This window comes from Hyla sarda, chromosome 1 (genome assembly GCF_029499605.1).
Source record: "Hyla sarda isolate aHylSar1 chromosome 1, aHylSar1.hap1, whole genome shotgun sequence".
Classification (NCBI taxonomy): Eukaryota; Metazoa; Chordata; class Amphibia; order Anura; family Hylidae; genus Hyla; species Hyla sarda.
In genome coordinates, this window is record NC_079189.1 from 174,333,260 (window position 1) to 174,355,047 (window position 21,788).

The 21,788-nt window shown below is 39.5% G+C and overlaps 1 protein-coding gene across 1 annotated transcript in view; it reads left to right on the forward strand.

Annotated features, from left to right (window-relative positions):
* PRDM5 (PR/SET domain 5) overlaps nucleotides 1-21,788 on the forward strand; it is a 220,376-nt gene that overhangs the window by 82,263 nt on the left and 116,325 nt on the right. The window contains exons 12-15 of the mRNA XM_056564227.1: nucleotides 6,474-6,558; nucleotides 7,005-7,162; nucleotides 14,452-14,545; nucleotides 20,422-20,582. Of these exons, the coding sequence (XP_056420202.1) occupies nucleotides 6,474-6,558; nucleotides 7,005-7,162; nucleotides 14,452-14,545; nucleotides 20,422-20,582 (498 nt within the window). The remainder of the gene's footprint in view (nucleotides 1-6,473; nucleotides 6,559-7,004; nucleotides 7,163-14,451; nucleotides 14,546-20,421; nucleotides 20,583-21,788) is intronic.

Consider the following 21,788-nt stretch of genomic DNA (forward strand, 5'->3'; position numbering starts at 1 on the left):
TGGATTTTTAGGTGGAAAATTGAAAGGGTTATGATTTTTAAAAGGTAAGAAGGAAAAAACGAAAGTGCAAAAACGGAAAAACCCTGAGTCCTTAAGGGGTTAAGAGAATTTTTAGAATATGATGCATGTAAGTCTATTTTAGATGGAAAAATGCATTGGTGCTAAATTTATCATCATTTATCATATTCTTTCAGCGAAATGTCGCATTGGTCAAAAGTACGCCGAAATGTCAGACCATGTTCGAGCAGGTTTAAATACAGTCTAAACCGTAGATCCCGAAGTCTGTGCACAGAATTTATCAAGAGCCGTGCGCCTTTTGATAAATTAGGCTCACAATAGACCGTCCTAACCCTCTGTACTTTGGTCTATATTGATGCGGGACATAGACAGCTTTGATAAATCCCCCCCCCCCCCCCCATATTCTAAAAAAAAAAGGCCTATTGAGTTCAATGGGATTGAAGTAAATGGGCAGTACATTTCTGCAGAATTGTCAGTAGAATTTTTCAGCAGAATTCTGCACAGAAAAGAGACTTTACCCCTGCTGGATTATACTACAAAATAAAAAAAAACATCAGTAACCCTCTGCAGTGTTCCTTTATTGCAATGAGCACTGTAATAGCTTGGTTATCTGACTTTAGTTAATGACTTGCTCTTTAAATGAACTTCCTACATGGCTAAAATTAGCATACATGTAACGCACAGGGAATTGTTTCCAGAAGTTTAGACTTTTTGTAATTTGTGGGAAACTAGCTTAGGTTAAAAATCGCAGTAAATAATTGAATATTCTTGAAGATTTTATTTTTGTAGTTTATTTTTTATTATTTATGTATTTATTTATTTATTTATTATGCTTTATTCATTCATTCATTCATTATAAGGCTAAATGCACACACCGTATTTGGTTTGTACTTCAGCCTTATGTTTACCAACATCCGAAATGGGTTCCAAACAGAAAAAAGGTACACACCTTTCCATTATAGCTTTTTCTGTGTTAGTTCTATTCCCGATTTTGCAATGATGAAAACCCCACTTACCCCTAAATTTTCTCCTAGCACAGAAGAGACAGAATGACTCTTTAACCAGTTTCCTCATATCATATTGTTTGTCTACTGTACTTATATTGTTTATTATAATTTCTTCCATTTTCTCCTATTATTCTTTTTACACATATATAGTGTGTTTAAAGGGAAACTTACAAGCTGTTCACTCGCACTTAACCCAATATTTTGTGTTATAGTGTGGCTGAACAGCAATAAATAGAGGGATTACTTACTATAATAGGTACAGTATTGGCAGAGTTATGTAGGCTTAACCTCCTCTTGCTATTGTGCTGCTGTGTGCAATGGAGGTGGGGAGCCGCCTCACTGTGCTCCCCTGCCTCCTCAATATTCACCACCTGGCCCTCCCCTCTCATGAATATGCTAATGTCACTGCAGGATCGTGAGCGCTCTTCTCTCTAAGCAGAACAAAGACACCACTGTCTTGCTCCACCTGACGTGAAACTGAAGACATTAGCATATTCTTGAGAGGTGTGGGCAGAGCACGGAATATTGAGGAGGCAGAGGAACATGGCGAGCTGGCACCATGCCTCTATTGAGCATAGCACATTGTTATATAGGTTACTACGGTCTTCAATATAACTAAACAAAACTAACAAAATCTCTATATTAAACCTCTTGACTGCAACACATTTTTTGTAGCTCAGCTGCTCCTTTCCAGAAGTCTCCAATTAATTTCCATGACCGCAAAAGATTTACAACTTTATTATTTATAGCTGACACTGCTGTATGCATAAGATCTCATTACATTTATTTATTTTTTGTGAAATATACTCTATATTCTCTATTATGTATTTATTTATTTATTTTTGCTTATTTTCATCTTATTTAGTTTAGTCTCGAGCAGCTACATATCTAAAATAGAAATTGAGATGGAACATGGTGTTCCTCTGGGGAATCCACACCCTCGCCATCGCCAGAACATTATCCTAAACCATGCAACTTTGATTCTCAATACACTAATAGGGACGAAAAATTATGTATGTCTCTGCATGAAATCAGAGGATTATGGAACGTATATGGGGGTAGAGAAAGACCCCTTAAATTTCTTTGACATTTTTATTACAGCTCCAGTCAACTTGAAGGTTTATAATTTAGTCATTTGTGTAAACTACTCTTCTTTTAGAATTATGGCAAATTCACGTCATCCAACTACCACGTTAGCCCATAGAAAAGCTACATTTTCCCATTTGTAATGAAATCCCTGATTAGAATTGTGTGTATTCAAATTGTGCATAGCAAATTGTGGCCTTCACTGGAGTTTCCTGTTTCAGGCCACAGTGCTGCCAGATGTGGGAACAAAGCTTTAGTAAATGATGTTCCTGAAAGTGTTACATTTCGTTTTATCCAGTTTACACTATTTACTTTGACTGAACATCCCACTTCACAGTGTTATCGCCAGAAGTAAACAGACGGGCACATTCTGCAATTGGTATAATTACGCTGCCTTTGATAGGACAAATCATACATTTTAGTGTTTATTAACTGTATGAAAGCAGGACGGTTTGTGTGTCATCCGCTGATCAATGTTTGGTATGGTTAGAAGGCCGTCGTATCTAATGCCGAAAAGAAAAAAAAAAACATTGGGGGAGATTCTCAAAGAATTATGCACAAAAAAAAATAAATCAATTCCGCGCCAAAATTTTGGCATGAAAAGTATCGACCACATTTTCAAAGAGCTTTGTGCCGCGGCTTACACTGTTCACGTCAGTTTTTGTAAAAGTGGGCGTGTCCACGTATATTGTCTGCTTTACATGATATTTTCAAAGGGGTGAGAGTCCAGTTTACATAAAAAAATTCACACCAGCCTTATGATAGTGTAGGAATCACAGAAAGGGTTGTAGTTTTATTGTCTTTGGGTTTTTTTTTCTTTGGTTTTTTTTTTTTGGGGGGGGGGGGGGGGGGAAATGGTGTTATTTAAGTAATAATAAAAAAAAAAAAAGAGAAATAATTTTTATTAAAAAAAAATTATTAAAAAATATATGTACCGTATTTTTCGCCGTATAAGACGCACTTTTTCTTCCCCAAAACTGGGGGGAAAAAGTTGGTGCGTCTTATACGGCGACTGCACACACCTATGGTGGCGGTCCCTGCGGCCATCAACGGCCAGGACCTGCGGCTAAAACAGGACATCACTGATCGCGGTGATGCCCTGTATTAACCCTTCAGTCGCGGCGATCAAACTGACCTCCACGTCTGAAGGGAAAGTGACACTAACCCGGCTGCTCTGTCGGGCTGTTCGGGACTGCGCTGGTGAAATTGTGGCGTCCCGAACAGCTTACAGGACACCGGGAGGGACCTTACCTGCCTCCTCGGTGTCTGCTCCGTGCCGGGATCTCCTGCATGGCCGGCGCTCTCCTTCGACGGAAACGTGATGACGGCGATGGAGAGCGTGGATCCTGAGGAAGAAGATGTCTGGAGCGTTGGAAAACCACGGGGACGTGGCGACAGCGATGGAGCGACATCCAGGGCAGCGGTGACGAGCGGTAACGGGTCCAGAGCAGCGGGGACACGTGAGTATTACCTCCTCCAGTGGTCTTCAACCTGCGGACCTCCAGATGATGCAAAACTACAACTCCCAGCATGCCCAGACAGCCAACGGCTGTCCGGGCATGCTGGGAGTTGTTGTTTTGCAACATCTGGAGGTCCGCAGGTTGAAGATCACTGTTGGGTTCAGAATCTTTTTTTTCTAGATTTTGCACCTTTAAAATTGGGTGCGTCTTATATGCCGGTGCGTCCTATAGGGCGAAAAATACGGTATATATGTTTAAATTTTTTCTTTATTGGTCACTACATCTGCACTCACATTTAAGCTCAGAAATGTTTTATTTATTAGTTCAGCAATTTTGACGCAAAAAAATCCAATATGGCTGCAAGAAAAATAAATGTTCTGGCGCGGAAAAAAACAAAAGTGGCTTGAACATGAATTTTCACATATTTTCAAAGCAGCACAAAAGTCCTTTGAAAATGTGAGGAGAAAAAAAAAGGTCTAAATAATATCGATGGAACAGAAATGACGGTACTTTTTGAGAATCTCCCCCATTGTCTTTTCCTTTCATGTTGATTTATTGAAATTCACTATTTTCACTCTTCATTTTCTGTTTAACTCTGGAAAACTTAGATAAGGAATCCCATATAAAGATTATCCAATAAAAATGTAACAGGTGAAGGATTGCAGTAGTAAACTTGCATGTAAGCTTGTAAATATTGCAAAGCCATCTTTATAGTAATTGAAGAGGATAAAAAACAATCCTATAGCATTAGTCCTGTCCCACATATACTTTTCCTTGTGTTTTATTTTGCTTGTAAAAACGCCATTAATTCCAAGGTTTTTCATTGCATTTTTTACAAGTGTTTTAAGTGCCATTTTTGTGTTGTTACATTTGCCTGTTTTCCTGTCATTTTAAAAATCCTATTTGGGAAACCTTGGGCCAAGCTTCCATTTTTCAACCTGAAAAAAAAAAACACAAAAAACTGCCATCATTTTGCACTTTTAGGTTGCAGTTTTAATTAAAAAAAATAGTTGGTTTTAGTCTTGGTATTTTTTTCTTTGCCATTTCTTTCCTCTGCGTTTTTATCATGACATGTCATGTGATTCTTTTATCATGTGACTCAAGATTTCTATTAAAGAAATGGGGGAACAAAACAGCAGAAAAAATTCCAACAATAAACCCACATGGCGTTTTTTATGGCGTTTTTTTTTCAGGGTTTTTAATGAAAATGCTGCTTCTTTGCAGCATTTTTTTCAGGTATTTTTGTAATTTTTTTTTGGTGACAAATATTGTGGCCACTAATGGTCACCAGTTCACCCGCACTATAACCCGATACACCGTGCTATAGTGTGGGTGAACAGGAGACCAATGTGGGGTCTCGGACTGCTATACCTACCTGCAAACCGGAGCCCCGATCCCACGTGAGCGCCTACTGAGCGCTCACGTGACCAGCGCTTATGAATATTTAAATCTAGCTGGCTGTACCGCCTCAAAGCGCAAGTCAGTGCTGGAAAAAGGGGACCTTCGGGGGATCTGGGCTCCGGACTGCAGGTAGGTATGTAAGTCCAAAACCCTGCATCGGTCTCCTGTTCACCCGCACTATAACCCGGTGTATCGTGTTATCCTGGGAATCCAAACAATATTTTTTCAATGAGTTGCCCCCAAAGTGTAGAGTGCAAAAAGGATAACTCTGTGTGGTGTCCCAGCACCAAAGGCTGTCCTGTGTGCTGCAGATCTCCTCAGGCTGGGCAAAAAAAAGGACTTGGGAGTCTTAGTTAACAGTAAATTTAGCTGTAGTGACCAGTGTCGGGCAGCTGCTGCCAAGGCTAATAAAATCATGGGGTGCAGCAATAGGGGCATAGATGCCCACGACAAGGAAATAATTCTACCACTGTACAAATCACTAGTCAGACCACACATAGAATACTGTGTACAGTACTGGGCACCAGTGTACAAGAAATATATAGTGGAGCTGGAGAGGGTTCAAAGACAGGCAACCAGAGTAATATGGGAATGGGAGGACTACAGTACCCAGAAAGATTATCAGAATTAGGGTTATTTAGTTTAAAAAAAGAAGGCTTAGGGGAGACCTGATAACTATGTATAAGTATCAGGGGGAATACAGAGATCTTTTTCATAATCTATGTATACCCAGAACTGTATCTATAACAAGATATCTATAATGTCTAGAGGAAAGAAAGTTTCTACAACAGCACAGACCAGGGTTCTTTACTGCAAGTGAGACTATGGAACTGGAGGATGAAGTGGTCATATAGTGGGTATAGGTTGAATTTGATGGACTCTTGACTTTCTTGAACCTTATGAATTATGTAATTATGTAACTATAGGAATGCATACAGACCTTTAAAATCATGAGGAATTGATACAGAAAGCATATTTAGAATTTGTAATTACATAAAAATATTAATAGTATTTATTCATTTATCTTGTTTATTTAAACAATTTTTTTAATTAAATAGATTCATCCTTTCTTTGGCAAGCATTCTGTTTTTAGATGTTGGGGGAAGCAGCAGCCATGTGAAAATTCAGATCATTGTGAGGGAGGGATCGGCAGTGCTTAAAAGGGTACTCCGCTGCTTAGCGTTTGGAACAAACTGTTCTGAATGTTGGAGCTGTCGCCGGGAGCTCGTGATGTCATCGCCCCGCCCCCTCATGAAGTCACACCACACCCGCTCAATGCAAGTCTATGGGAGGAGGCATGAAGGCTGTCATGCCCCCTCCCATAGACTTGCATTTAGGGGGCAGGCATGACATCATGAGGGCTATGACGTCACGAGCTCCCGGCGCCGGCTCCAGCGTTCGGAACAGTTTTTTCCAAGCGCTGAGCAGCGGAGTACCCCTTTAATACTTGCAGTGTGAGAACCATCACATTTTTCATTCTCAGTAAACACTTATTTTGCAGGTTCATGAGATCTATGAGTGTCAGGATTGTGACAAGAAATTTATATCAGCTAACCAGCTTAGACGGCACATGATAACTCATTCAGGTAAAACCACCCTTCCTCTTGAATGTCTGTTGTCTTATAGTGTGCCACTGTACCTGTGTATTACTTCATTTCACTGTATTATTTGTGTCCATTATTTGGAAGAATACAATTTTAGAAAATCATTGTGTTATTCGTAAAGCACGCTGCACATCTTCCAACTTTTAATCTCGTAGTAAGGCTTCTTTGAAGTCTTTCTCTTTTGATTTAAGCTAGTTAATTCGATGTCGGTTCGGGAAGATTGTTGTGAAGAATGTGGCAATGTCTCACTATTCCATCCGCTATGAACCATCATGTTAGAGAGGGCATTAGATGCTTTTCCAATTGGTTAATCTTAATTGGACTGACTTAAATGCGGCAGTCTCTCTGGAGAAGGCTCTGTTTGCCTTTCATCTTCTACCTCCTTTTCCATGTACAACAGATTAAATGTCCCCAATCATTTTCCGCAGAGAAGCGCCCCTACACCTGCGAGGTTTGCTGTAAGTCCTTCAAACGGCTCGATCAAGTGACTGCACACAAAATAATACACAGCGAGGACAAACCTTACCAGTGCAAACTGTGCGGGAAAGGATTCGCCCATAGAAATGTTTACAAGAATCACAAGAAGGTAAATAACTCATGCTGGTCATTTACAGCCTTTGATGCTGAATGGTAACATGCTGGAAATTCAAATGTTCAAAAGGAGATAATAGATGGCATGTGTCCCGTATAACACGGGATATATGTGCTAAGTATAAGTCTTGTGTATTTTGCAAAACAAAATCAATAAATACCCCACTTACATTAGCTTTAATATGTAGGAAAACAATCACGTTTTGTTTGGAGTTAGTATACTCATCCACTTCTATAAGGTTTTGTTTAGGCCTTATGCACACAGCCATATTACAATTTGGAGATTATTTCTTTTGGATACTTTAAGACTCTAACAAAAAATGTGGAATGTCCCACCAGATGCTATATGTGCTGTTTTTATTATTTTAGCCGTTTTTACCAACAAAATGGGGAGAAATAATCAAAATGCTCTGAAATGTGTGAACTCCCAGCTACTCTTTCATAGATTTTAATATAATATAGCCATTTTACTGATAAAACAATGACTAATTTTACAGTGTGTGAACATGCCTAAGGCTGACCTAACACATATATTGCTGTGTGACATTGTCGTACATATCAATCTCAGGTGCATGGATTGTTTTACGTGTTTCCTGCATTTCTTTAATAAATTGGTTAAAGGAGAGGTGTAGTGAAAAAAAATGTTATCCCCTAACAAAGGTTGGGGGATAAGTTATAGATCGCGGGGTGTCCGACCGCTGGGACCCCCATGTTCTCCTGTATGGTGCCCGGCAGTCCACGGGAAGCGGGTGTACTGCTGCTGATATGCCCCCTCCATGTTTCTCTATGGGGGCTTGGCATGCCTCCTTCCTGCGGACTGCTGGGGCCCCATACAGGAGATTGCAGTGGGTCTCAGCGGTCAGACCTTGCAGGACTTATAATTTATCCCCTATCCTCTGGATAAGGGGATAAGTTATTTTTCCCTACACTACCCCTTTAAAATAAGTTGAAAGTTTCATGACAAATCTTTTCAGCTTATATGTATCACATGCTGCAGTGCTTTTTTATGTGCATTTTCAGTAGAAATAGTGGTGCATATTGTGCATGATTTATTATATATAGTAAAAACTCTCTAAAAGACCACCTCTATGAGAAGACTACCCCATTATCTTGACCAAATATTGTATGATAGATTTTCAGTCCACCAATCTAGCGGACCTGTGTGCCACGCTAAAATCTCCTCTAGCTCCGAGCTAGTGGATATTTCAACATCCGCTTTTACTGCCAAAAACGGAGAATCTTGTCTGTTTAACCTGAGGAAGGGGACATAAGTCCCCAAAACGCATTTTAATAAGGACAATAAAAGAGTTTTAGGATCTTCTTATCCTTGCGGTTTATAGCACAGCCTTCAGGTATTTTTGCTGTTATCCTGCAGTTGTTAAAGGGGCACTCCACCCCTAGACATGTTCTCCTGTACTCCGGCCTTGGGGACCCCCACGTTCTCCGGGCTGGCGCTGCGGTGCTACAGTGACGAAAGTCTGTTGCTTCCATGATCGTGACGTCATGCCAAGCCCCCACCATTCATGTCTACAGGAGGGGGGTGGTGGTTAGTACACAGCCGTCAAGCCTCCTCCCATAGACATGAATGGAGGGGGCATGGTGGCTGTGTTTTCCAGTCATCCGATACTGCACAGAGTTCACTACATGCTTAGGATGACTGGGGTGCTGCGGCAGATATTGCGGGGTTACCCAGCAGCTGGACCCCCACAATCAGACATGTTATACCATGTCTAGCAGCAGAGTACCCCTTTAATATGACCCCATTTAATGGTACCCATTTACCCACCTTGGAAGGATGATGGGCTAAATTGGTCCTGCCTAGATTTGAACCTGTGACCCAGAGGTTTTGAACAGGCTCTGTCGTCAAGACATTTACCACTGAAATTAGTTAAGAATTCCAATTTCTCACACCATAAATTCAATACAGTTTTGAAACCAGTTAAAGCCTTTAACAATCTAGAATTTACATTACAAAATTTGGATGGCCAAACATAGACATAACTTCTATGCAGAATTCCCTTTATTTAAGGGAATTTACTGCCCATAGACTTTGACAGGAAATTCAGCAAAATTGAAAAACCTAATTTTTAGTCAATAGAGCCTTGAATTTCAGCAGAATTCTGTGTTTTGAGAACACAGAATTCCGACGCAATTTCAGGGGAGTTCCACACTTCCGATTTTATGCAGAATTGTGTAAATTCCGCAGTATGAACATAGCCTATCAATGAAATGTATTGCACAGGGCATTATTCAGACTGGTTTACTACAAATACTATTATTAATAGTTTCTGGCTTTCATACATAATTAACATGTAGGAATTCATGTGTTCGTTTACATCAGTGTTTCCAAACTAGGGTGCCTCCAGCTGTTTCAAAACGGCAACTTTCAGCATGCCCGTAAGCTGTCCAGAAATGCTTGGAGTTGTGGTTTTGCAACAGCTGGAGGCACCCTAGTTGGAAATACTGATTTACATGGTAGTTTTAGAAATGGTCTTCTTGCTTGGTGTTAGTGAAGAGCACAGATGTCGAATTTTTTAGCACAGAAGAAAAAGTGTTGTTCATAAAAATCTTTGTTTCATTTATTTGCATATTAGGAACCAAATTAATATAAGCTTGTTATACATCTGTTTTATATTTATAGTGTTTGCAGCAAAGACACGTTTGGCCTGCTTTAGAAGCACACAGCGTCAATGAGAACATTGTACATGTGTTTTTTGTCTGTTTTAACTCTATCCTTTTGCTTTATTTCCACTTGTTGACACATCATCAAACTAGTTCTTAAAGGAGTACTCCGGTGGAAAACATTTTTTTTTTTTTAAATCAACAAGAGCTACAAAGTTAAACAGATTTGTAAATTACTTCTATTAAAAAATCTTTACCCTTCCAGTACTTTTTAGCAGCTGTATACTACAGAGAAAATTATTTTCTTTTTGAATTTCTTTTTTGTCTTGTCCACAGTGCTCTCTGCTGACACCTGATGCCTGTATCAGGAACTGTCCAGAGCAGGAGAAAATCCCCATTGCAAAGCTATGCTGCTCTGGACAGTTCCTGACACAGACAGAGGTGTCAGCAGAGAGCACTGTGGACAAGACAAAAAAGAAATTCAAAAAGAAAATAATTTCCTCTGTAGCATACAGCTGCTAAAAAGTACTAGAAGGGTAAAGATTTTTAAATAGAAGTCATTTACAAATCTGTTTAACTTTCTGGCACCAGTTGATTAAAAAAAAAATCCACTGGAATACCCCTTTAAACTGCAACCCAGAAATAATTTAAAAACATCACAAGAAGAAACTCTTAATGTACAATGGAGTGTGAATGCTGAACGTATGCGCAAGTGTTATTATGTCACAGGATGTCAGACAGGAGATAGTTGTGTAATCATGCTTGTTGGATTATTTAGAACATGCACATGAGGGCTTATGTACATGGCCCCTGGGAACCTCCGCGATCTCTGGGCCAGCACCCTGGCATTCTGAACATCACGTCACGCCATGCACATTTCATTTATGTCTATGGGAGGGGGCCTGTCGAGTGTCCGCAGCCGTCACGTCCCCTCCCATATACATAAATGAAGGGGGCATGGCATGACGTCAGGACCATGGCAGCATGAACCTGGTGTTCTGAGCACACATGATCAGAACGGTGCCGGCCCATAGATCATGGGGGGTCCCAGCAGATAGAGGATATGATGTCTAGGGGCGGAGTACCCCTTTAAAGGAAAACTGTCAACCTGTTCACCCCCCCTAAACCCAATACACTGGGTTATACTTACTTAAATATGTTAAGTAGGTCATGAGATATGTCCCTCTGCTGAATTTACTGAATTGCCTACAAAGGGAGGGGCTTTGCCAGCTCAATTTACATATCCATTGTCTGTGCCTCCACTTTACTAGGATGTGGAGTCACAGGCAATGACTATGTAAACTCCGCCCCCTGCGCACCATTCACTGAATTCACCAGAGGATCTTCTGGGGGATATATCTCAGGACCTACTGGACATATTTAAGCAAGTGACCTCTCATCGGACTCCTGTTCACCCACACTATAACCCAGTTTTCCTTTAAGTGCATAAGAAGCCCATTTTTGTCTTATACTGTCAGCTTGTTTCTTTGTTTCTCTTCACAACTAAAACATAAAATGCTCGCAAAATGCAACTAATATGCTCTATTGACAAAATTTTGGCTTGCAGTGATCTGTCAGATTTGTTGGGCAATTTATAGAATAAGTTTCGTCCCCCTTTACAGATATCCAGACCTCTGTTCGGCATTCTTTCTGAAACAGTACAACCGCATTGGATAGAAACTGATGACTAAACTGATTACATACTTTCTATTGACAATAGTTTTGTATCTAGTGGCCTCAGTAGTGACCCCGGATATTTCCCTGCACCAGAAAGAAAAATTAGAGGGCCAAAAGGAGTTAGACAATGAACTATTCAAACATCTATATATGTCAATGACCTTTTTTTTTTATTTTTTTACTTGGCATACCCTTTGGATGGTACATTGATGCAGCGTTTGTTATTCTTTGATCGCAATATTTTTCTCAGTTTGACACACCTAGTAATGCAGAACTTCCCAGGCTTTATAATAAGTGGACCGTTGCTGAAGGTCAATGCAGCCAAGCACTTATGGCTAATGATAATTGTTTTCTTGTGTAGCCTTTATGTCTCTAGATGTCTACTGCTTTTTGTGGTCTGCTTGCTACGTAGCCAACAGCTGTGCAAAGAGAGTGACGTGGGTAGTTTCCTTCTTGATAGGTTTTACCTATGTCTGCGATATGTTACAACATTAAAGGTTCTTATTCATCATATACCTCTTTAGGGAATAGAAGTACAGGATGATGTCTTCCTCCTGTTGTATAAATAGTCATAAATCATGCATGTGCTGGTATTGTTTTCTGTCTCTTAGAATGGACACCTGCATTAACCTGCTGAAACCTATCTATCTAATATGTGTATATATCTCTACTGTATCTACAGTATATATCTATCTTCTGTTTATTATGTGTATATAAAGTACGTATATGTAGAAAACTTGGCAATATAAGTCCAAAATGTAGTATTATATTTGACCTGACTTTCAATGTCACATTTCTATTGATAAACAATGCAAGCTATATATTCTATTCACAATGTGCTACTTTACTTGTGTATGTTCTTTAACAAAACAGATATAAAAGATAAAATAATAATGTTAACATTGAAAAAGTTGTCCACACTTGTATTTTAAAAGGTCCCTGAACAACTTGCTGACCACAAGGAGTCATACTGCTTTAACCCACTAAGCCAAGCATTTCTCACCAGATAAAGAATTCTAGTATAGTTTGCCATGGTGCAAAACAATGAAGGATTATATGGCAGCCAACTGCTTTGCTGGTTCTTATAATGCCCCCTTGTCTTCTATCTAATAAAGAATTTGAAAAGTGCTTGTTGAAACAGATTAAACCTTAAAAAAAAAAAAAAAAAAATATATATATATATATATATATATATATATATATATATATATATACTAGCTGAGTACCCGGCGTTACCCTTCCTTCCTAATCCTTGTTGTCGAGGAAAATCAACAGATGAAGCTTTTGACTTCATATTCCGTCCTCATATATTGTTGTCATATCCCAACCCCGTATCCCGACCTCCTATCTCGACCTCCTATGCCGTCCTCATATCCCATCCTCATATCCCGTCCTCCAATCTTGACCTCCTATCTCGACCTCCTATCTCGACCTTCTATCCCGACCTCCTTTCCTGTCCTCATTTCTTGACCTCCTATCTTGACCTTCTATCTCGACCTCCTATCCCGACCTCCTATCCCAACTTCCCATCCCATCCTCCTATCCTGTCCTCCTATCCCGTCCTCCTATCTTGACCTTCTATCTTGACCTCCTATCCCGTCCTCCTGTCTTGACCTTCTATCTCGACCTCTTATCTCAACCTCCTATCCCGACCTCTTATCCAGTCCTCATATCCCAGCCTCCTATCCCGACCTCCTATCCTGACCTCCTATCCCTTCCTTCTATCCCGACCTCCTACCCCGTCCTCATATCCCATCCTCCTATCCCGACCTCCTATCCCGTCCTCCTATCCCGTCCTCCTATCCCGACCTCCTACCCCGTCCTCATATCCTGTCCTCCTATCCAGACCTCCTATCCCATCCTCCTATCCCGTCCTATCCCGACCCTTAATATGTGTATCAGATATTGAAATATCTCCAGCCATACGGAAGTTATGTGGGAACATACATTTCCCATTGATTTGCATCACAAATGGGGGTAGTTAAAGGTTAAATTAACTATCCTATATTTTAAGTGGACATATAAGTAACATGTGTGCCAAGTTTCATGTTCATATCTTTAGCCGTTTGAACGTGATGTTGGAACATTCACACATACATACCTTGAGATATATATATATACAACAAATACATTTTCTGTTCATACATTCTATGTCTATATCTAATCCATCAATAATAAAAACTTGGTATTTCACTATTCAAACACCATAGAAACTATGAAGAATGTGACACCCATGAAAAGTCTAAAGGCTTTCACAAGAGGCGGTGGTAGATATACAAGCATGGCTGATTTGCGGCTTTTGCTTCTTCCAGCTCACAGACATACATCACTCCCTCTGACGGTAAACTTCATCTGCGATGTTGTCATGGTTACCAATACACTCTGATTAAATGTATACTGGCAAACGGCATGTGCCCATATGGGTCATGTCACTGCAGTCAATCGCCCCATCAAATACTACATATAAAAACTACAAAAAACATGAGTTACAAACTATAGGAATACACTCCAGTGCTCCAGTACACAAGATCTAGGTGGCTTCCTTTCTCAATAATCAACGGTGACAATTTCCACCTTCTCTAGGAAGCTTTTTCTCCTCCAGTCCTGAAAATTGTATCAATCCTGGCTTTACCTAAAGTTCACTCCTTATAGAATTTATTAAATTGGGTACACCCTACACCCCTTTTAATTGAATTATATAAAGACAACACATGATTAATATGGTTTATTATTATGTTATTATTGATTCTGATGTGCTAGTCATTTGTCTTTTTTCACCTGAAGTATTCTGAAGGAATTTTAGGAATGACCATTTTTTTAGAATCTGTTAACATAGCTAGTAAGATTTTTAAATCTAGAATATAAAGCAGCGTTTCCTGAACCTTTCTATACTCTCCCCAAGGTTTACTTGTTTCCACCGTTATCATTGTAATTAGGCTTAATTAATTTACCCAGAGCTTTCTTTTTTCTCCCCCCTCTTTACAGACGCATTCAGAGGAGAGACCATTCCAGTGCGAGGAATGTAAGGCTTTGTTCCGCACTCCCTTCTCACTGCAAAGGCACCTGCTAATACACAACAGTAAGTGCTAATTTAAGGGCAAAAGGACACCATTAATTTACATGTGTATATCTCCTTTTCTTTTAACCTAATAGGAATTGCTCTCCTCTATTACCCCATATATTAGTCAAAGTAAAAAGATTAATTACATAGTATAATGCAAAGGAACAATGTAGTGTTAAGCAGCAGACTTACTGAAGACATGGCCCCAGGGTGAAGAATGGACAGACCTTTCTGCCCTATTCCCCTCAATGCTGGCATTTCTTTAAGTCAGGGAATGCACATTGAATATGATGAAATGGGGATGTGACTGTAACAATAGAAGAAATACTTCACATATCAGCTGTAACTGATACCTATAGGATGCATTTTCCCTATTGCTTTCTCTAATGCCTTTTCTTTAACCTATGAAACCCAAATGCTTTGTAACAATATGATATATTGTGTTGGCTTTGACAATTTAAGGTCTGAGTGACAATTCAGAACCTTAGGACTATATGGTTCCTCAATGAAAAGGGAATTGCTTATAGTAGCTTCCTGATGTGCAATAATCTTAAAATTATCATACTTACCTCTTTGCTCTTTTTATTTTGGCATGGTCTTTGACCACTGGTGTCATAAGCTCTGAAAAAAAGGACTTTTAGGAACAAAACTATAAGGATTTTGGAGGTTTCAAATACACCCAGCACCCAGTGTCATATGTGTCCTAAAGATCCCTTTAACTTAATACTTAATATTGCGGATGCAAATGCTTTACAACACATATAAGATACATCAGATCAATAGGATATTCAATTACTTAATCCCTTTAGGTAATTGTTTTACCTTAATGACCAGGCTCTTTTTTTTTATTTGACATGTGTCTCTTTAAATGGTAACCTTAGAACGCAGAGCGATTCTGAGATTATTGTTTGAGGGACAAGCAGTATTTTTGCGATACATGCTTTTGATCTTTTTTATCCCGTTATTTGTACCAAAATTGGCAAATTTTGTGCTTTTTTGTAGTTTTTTTTTTTTACAGTGTTCACCGTGCAGGATAATTAACATTATAGATTTATAGTAAACGTCATTATAGATGTGGCGATACCTAATATGTATATGATTTGTGTGTTTTTTATGATAATACAGGGCTTTTATTGGGAAAGGGGCATTGTTTTTTTTTATTGTTTTTTTTTATTGTTTTTTTTTACACTTCATACTTTTATTGAAGAACCTTTTATTATTTTATTTTCACTTTTTACAGCAGCACAGTATGACCTGATGAGCTGCACACACTACAGCCTGTGCAATCCAGCCTGTGGCTGGATCTCACAGGCTTCCGTAGCAGGCAGACAGAAGGCCATGATCTGGCCTCCTACTGCCATAGAAACGAACAGCGACCCACGATCATATCGCGGCACCGCCGTCGGTGAACAGGGGGAGCACTCTCCCCCTGTTAAAACCATAGATGCTATGATCAGGATTAATCACGGCATCTATGTGGTTAACGCTGCTGGGATAAACGCGATCGCGGCCCCGGCAGCTTCAACCAATCTTCTGAGCAGAAGATCTGCAGGACATATGCATACGTCCCAGCGCACGAGCGTGTTGGGTGCTGGGACATATGCAGACGTCCTGTAATGGGAAGGGGTTAAAGAGAATCTTTTAACCTCTTAAGGACCAAGGACGTATGAGTACGTCCTTGGTCCTGCTCCCGTGATATAACGCGGGGTCCCACGGTGACCCCGCATCATATCACGGCGGGCCTGGCGTCATAGTGAAGCCGGAACCCGCCTCTAATAGCACGTGGCACTGATCGCGGTGCCGCGCGCTATTAACCCATTAGCCGCGCGCTCAAAGCTGAGCCACGCGGCTAAAAGTGAAAGTACAAAGTGCCGGTTAGCTCAGGGAGCTGTTCGGGATTGCCGCGGTGAAATCGCGGCATCCCGAACAGCTGTACTACAGTAGGAAGGTCTCTTACCTTCCTTCCTGCAGTCCAATCGCCGATTGAATGCTTCAAGCCTGAGATCCAGGCTTGAGCAATCAATCGCCGAAAACACTGATCATTGCATCTCTATGGAGATGCATTGAACAGTGTTAAAGATCAGTAAATGCAATGTTATAGCCCCCTATGGGGGCTATAAAATTGCAAAAGAAAAGTGTACAAAAATCATTAACCCTTTGAATTATCCATTCCCCTAATAAAAGTTTGAATCACCCGGAATTTCCAATAATTAAAAAAAAAACTGTGTAAATAAAAACAAAAATAAACATATGTGGTATTGACGCATGCGGAAAGGTCCGATTTAAAAAAATATACCGCTAATTAAACCGCATGGTCAATGGTGTATGCGCAAAAAAAATTCCAAAGTCCAAAATAGCGTATTTTTGGTCACTTTTTATATCATGAAAAGATGAATAAAAAGCGATCAAAAAGTCCGATCAATGCAAAAATGGTACCGACAAAAACTTCAGATCACGGCACAAAAAATGAACCCTAATAGTGCCCTGAACACGGAAAAATTAAAAAGTTATATGGGTCAGAAGATGACAATTTTAAATGTATACATTTTCCTGCATGTAGTTATGATTTTTTTTCTGAAGCAATACAAAATCAAACCTATATAAGTTGGGTATCATTTTAACTGTATGGACCTAGAGAATAAAGATAAGGTGTAATTTTTACCAAAAAATTTACTACGTAGAAACGGAAGCCCCCAAAAGTTACAAAATGGCTGTATTTTTTCAATTTTGTCGCACAATGATTTTTTTCCCGGTTAGATTTTTGGGTAAAATGACTGATATCATTACAAAGTAGAATTAGTGGCACAAAAAATAAGCCATAATACAGATTTTTAGGTGCAAAATTTTAAGAGTTATGATTTTTTAAAGGTAAGGAGGAAAAAACGAAAGAGCAAAAACAGAAAAACGCCCGGTCCTTAAGGGGTTATTAAATGAAAATGACCTGCCCTAACCTGCTGATATAGGCATGTAGTGCAGGTGACTCTGATGACAATGATACTGCCAGATCCAGGTCCATGCCTCCTTTCCAGCAGTCTGACTTAATAGAAAACACTTCCTCAATTGTAATAAGCCTTCACTCTGCATCTGTGCAAAAAATCCCCAAGGGGGTTATTGGGCACATTAACAAAAAAATACAAAACCCTTGGGGGGAGCCCCCCTCGGGATCAAACCTTTAACTTATAAACCCCCTAATAAAAAGTTAATCTTTATTTATATACGTTAAAAAGAATAATAACTCATAAAGTGTGATGATTAGTGTATTTAAAAACATGGTCAGGATAGGTGAGTGATGTAGGTGAGAGGCTGTTAATCCTAATTGAGTTAGCTATATTAATGTAGCTAGCTCAGTTAGGATTAACATCCTATAAAAGGCACATGCAACTAAATTACTCAGCAAGCTGTAATCCCGGTAGGGATACCACTCACCTATCCTGACCGTGTTTTTAAATACACACATTGTCACACTTTACGAGTTATTATTCTTTTTTAATGTATATCAATAAAGATTCAATTTTTATTAGGGGGTTTATAAGTTAAAGGGTTGGTCCCGAGGGGGGTCCCCCCCCAAAGGTTTGGTATTTTTTTTCACTCTGCATCTAACCCCTTCCACTTTGAAATTTCTCTCACGAGCAGAGAGATTTCACTTAATGTCTCCTGTGGCCTGCTGTGCATGTGGAGGAGAAAGATCAGATGCAGAGTGGGGCTCCATTTTGCAGCATAGGAGGATCAGAACAGGGGAGGTAGCATTTCCTATGAAGATTTAAGCTGGATGTTACTATGCACAAGGGGAATATCAGCAGATTGTAGGCCCAGATTTGGGAACGGTAAGTACCATTGTCATCCACAGGATAGAGGATAGGTTTCTAATCCTGTGATGCCGACCACTGGGACTCCTTGCAATCCTAAACTGAGTCCTGTCTCTCCCCACTCAACTCACCAGCCATTTCTCCTCCCATGACCGCTTCAACCCCCACCTTAGAATGTGCGCTTGTGGCAAACAGGAGTGACAGACACTACTTGTGGCAAACAAGGGTGACAGCCAAATACCGGCTAAGACAGGACCCCAATGGTCCAAGGCAGCAAACCCAGTTAAGGGCTGGGTTCACACATCGTAAAACCATAAGAAAAAAACTGCAATAAATAGGTATAAAAAAATGGCCGCATTTTTAATCTAATATTGTGTCCCATTAAAATCTTTTTAGAAAATGGCCATACTTCTAACATTGGTGAATGAGTTAAAAGTTATTCAAATGTTCAACATGTCATAAAATATCCACACAATTGGTATTAACCCTATAATTTCTATACGGAACATATAGGTTTTTTTGCATGTTCTGTAAAACCTAAAACCACACATTGCTAATATCTCAGTTGTCATCCTTAAAATAGTTCTTTGTAGTCTTGATAGCTTGCAGTCAAGCCCAATTTTTTGGATGACAATAAATATTAAAGTCTTAGCTGAAGACCATATTGAGCAATGCATTTGTTTTGTTGACTTAAAAAGGAAAGCATGTAAAATATTAAAGTTTTCAGTCGATTCCTAATAATAGCTCAGGAAGACATCTTATTTATATCCTGGTGAGATCAAGAAGTCTTGATGAATAGACCTATATATATTTATAGTCTAGGCAAACCACACATTTATTACGTTGGCTCCACTGATGATGAAGGAAAAGAAAATGTATTCTATCCCCAACACAAAACAAATCCTCCATAGGACACATCACAAACAGAGAGCAGACATGTTTTTCCAATTGGACACTATCATCCATCTGTCCTCCATTAAGGTACATGTGGTTACTTTTCCCAAGTTTTTCTGCTCTACAGATCTTAAACAGATCTTGATCTGTTAAATAAATACTAATTATCCCATTTGGTTTCCAAACCGATCAGTTATTTACTAGATCACAAAGCTAAAGAATACCAAATACTATCTTTTTACTGACATATTATTGAAATATTTGCATAAGTTTTAGGTGATAATTTACAATTTAACAGACACCCAAAATTAAGGACAGCATGCATCAGTGAGTGGCAGCACGTAATTCAATGTGTGATAGAAGACTAAAGTAAAACGTTAAATGGACATATATGTGGAAACAGAACTATGATTGTCCAAGTTCATTGATGGGATAAAGCAACAGTAAAATGATTTTGAGGGTCCCCTGACAGCAGACATCAAAAGAAAGAGGAATTGGGCATGGTCGTCTTCAACGTGCCTAATTCTACTACCTCAAGAGATATAACACTGTCCGAGGTGCCTAGCACCCTTCTGATCCCCTCCACACTCTAATATAGCATGCACACATTGGTCAAGTTGATTGCACATTGTTATTGTGGGGTCAGAAGAAATACATAGCTGTCAGGTGAACACTCGCATGGCCACTGTCAAATGTGTACTGGTCACCAGATGGAAATAAAAAAAGCTCATCTAAAAAATACAAAACATAATAAGTATATTTGCACAGTATTGATTTCTATTATGTGTTTATGTTTATTATACTGTGTTAATATTATTATTGTTTAATCTACAATAAATTTCTTTGATATTTTCAGAATGTTGCAAAGTTAAAGGGGTACTCCACTGCCCCAGCATCCAGAACATTTTTTTCCGAACACTGGGTGCAGTCAGCGAGGGTCGTAACGTCATGCACAAGCCCCCTCGTGACGTCACGCCACGCCCCCTCAATGCAAGTCTATGGGAGGGGGCGTGGCTGCTGCCACACCCCCTCCCATAGACTAGCATTGAGGGGCCGTGGCATGACATCACTTGGGGGCGTGTTCATGATGTCACAACCCCAGTAGCCCGCACCCAGCGTTCAAAACAAAATGTTTCGGACACTGGGGCAGTGAAGTACCCCTTTAACATTATATTGTTGTTTGTTTTTTTCAAGGTGAACGTACTTTTAAGTGTGATCACTGTGACGCCACATTTAAAAGAAAAGACACATTAAATGTCCATATACAGGTTGTACACGATGGCCATAAGAAGTACAAGTGTGATCTTTGTGACAAAGCATTTGTGACTCCATCAGTTTTGAAGAGCCACAAAAAAGTAAGTATGCGCTGTTCCTAAATTTACTGTCTGTATATGTATATGTATTAATTCTTATAACAATGTAGCAGTCTTCTATTCAATGATTGACAGTTTAGTAAATATTACAATATGTCCCTATGACTGAATGTATGTGCTGTGTTTAATAAGGTTCGCACAACCATGAATCTATGAATCCTAAAATTTAACTAAGCACAAAAAGATCCAAATAAAATAGGCCTTTTTATAGACAATTAGAAAACACATGTCCATAATCCCTATTATGACTTAAAACATCATAGGGAGAAGTCCCCTGCCTTAATTTATGAGCCAAAACAGAAATCCACTAAGAAATAGGGGGTGATTATTCTCAGTCTGGCCATATATAGTATTTATATGGGCGCCAAATATCAGCTGTTTGTCGAGGTTTCAGGAGCCAGACTCTGGGTACCAGAATTGCTTAGTCTGCAAACCTTTTGGGCAACATTTAAGTGGTGTAATTTTAGCCAATGTCTACGTCAAAGCTCGTCTAATTCCTGGACATATGCTCAGCAGATTTCTGATTGTACATTTGATAAAGTTGACACAACATACATCCGTTAACTTTAATGTTTTCTAAAATTACACTTTTTTGATGCTATTGTCTATGGGAAGCAGAGATTTTTTCAGATTTGCTACATAAAAAAAAATAAATAAATAAAAAACTCACATTTTATAAATGTGTCTAAACCCTTGCCAAGTAGTAAGCCATGCACATTTTTCACTCCATTTTTTTTTAAATCTGATGTGTATGTTACATATGGTTAATTAGCATGCCACACAGCATATACGACTAGTTTGGAATAAACTACAACAACTAAAATGCAAATATAATGATAACTATGATCCTTTTAAAGTATTGAAACTACTGTATATACTCGAGTATAAGCCGAGTTTTTCAGCACGATTTTTCGTGCTGAAAATGCCCCCCTCGGCTTATACTCGAATGAACTTTCCGCCTGTCAATCAATCCCTTCTCAGTGGTCTTCAACCTGCGGACCTCCAGATGTTGCAAAACTACAACTCCTAGCATGCCCCGACAGCCATCGGCGGTCCGGGCATCCTGGGAGTTGCAGTTTTGAAACATCTGGGGGTCTGCAGTTGAAGACCACTGACGGGCCTTCGTCATCATCCAGACCCCCCCTTTAGTTTTCTACTCACCTCCCCTTGGTGGGAAGATAGGGTTAG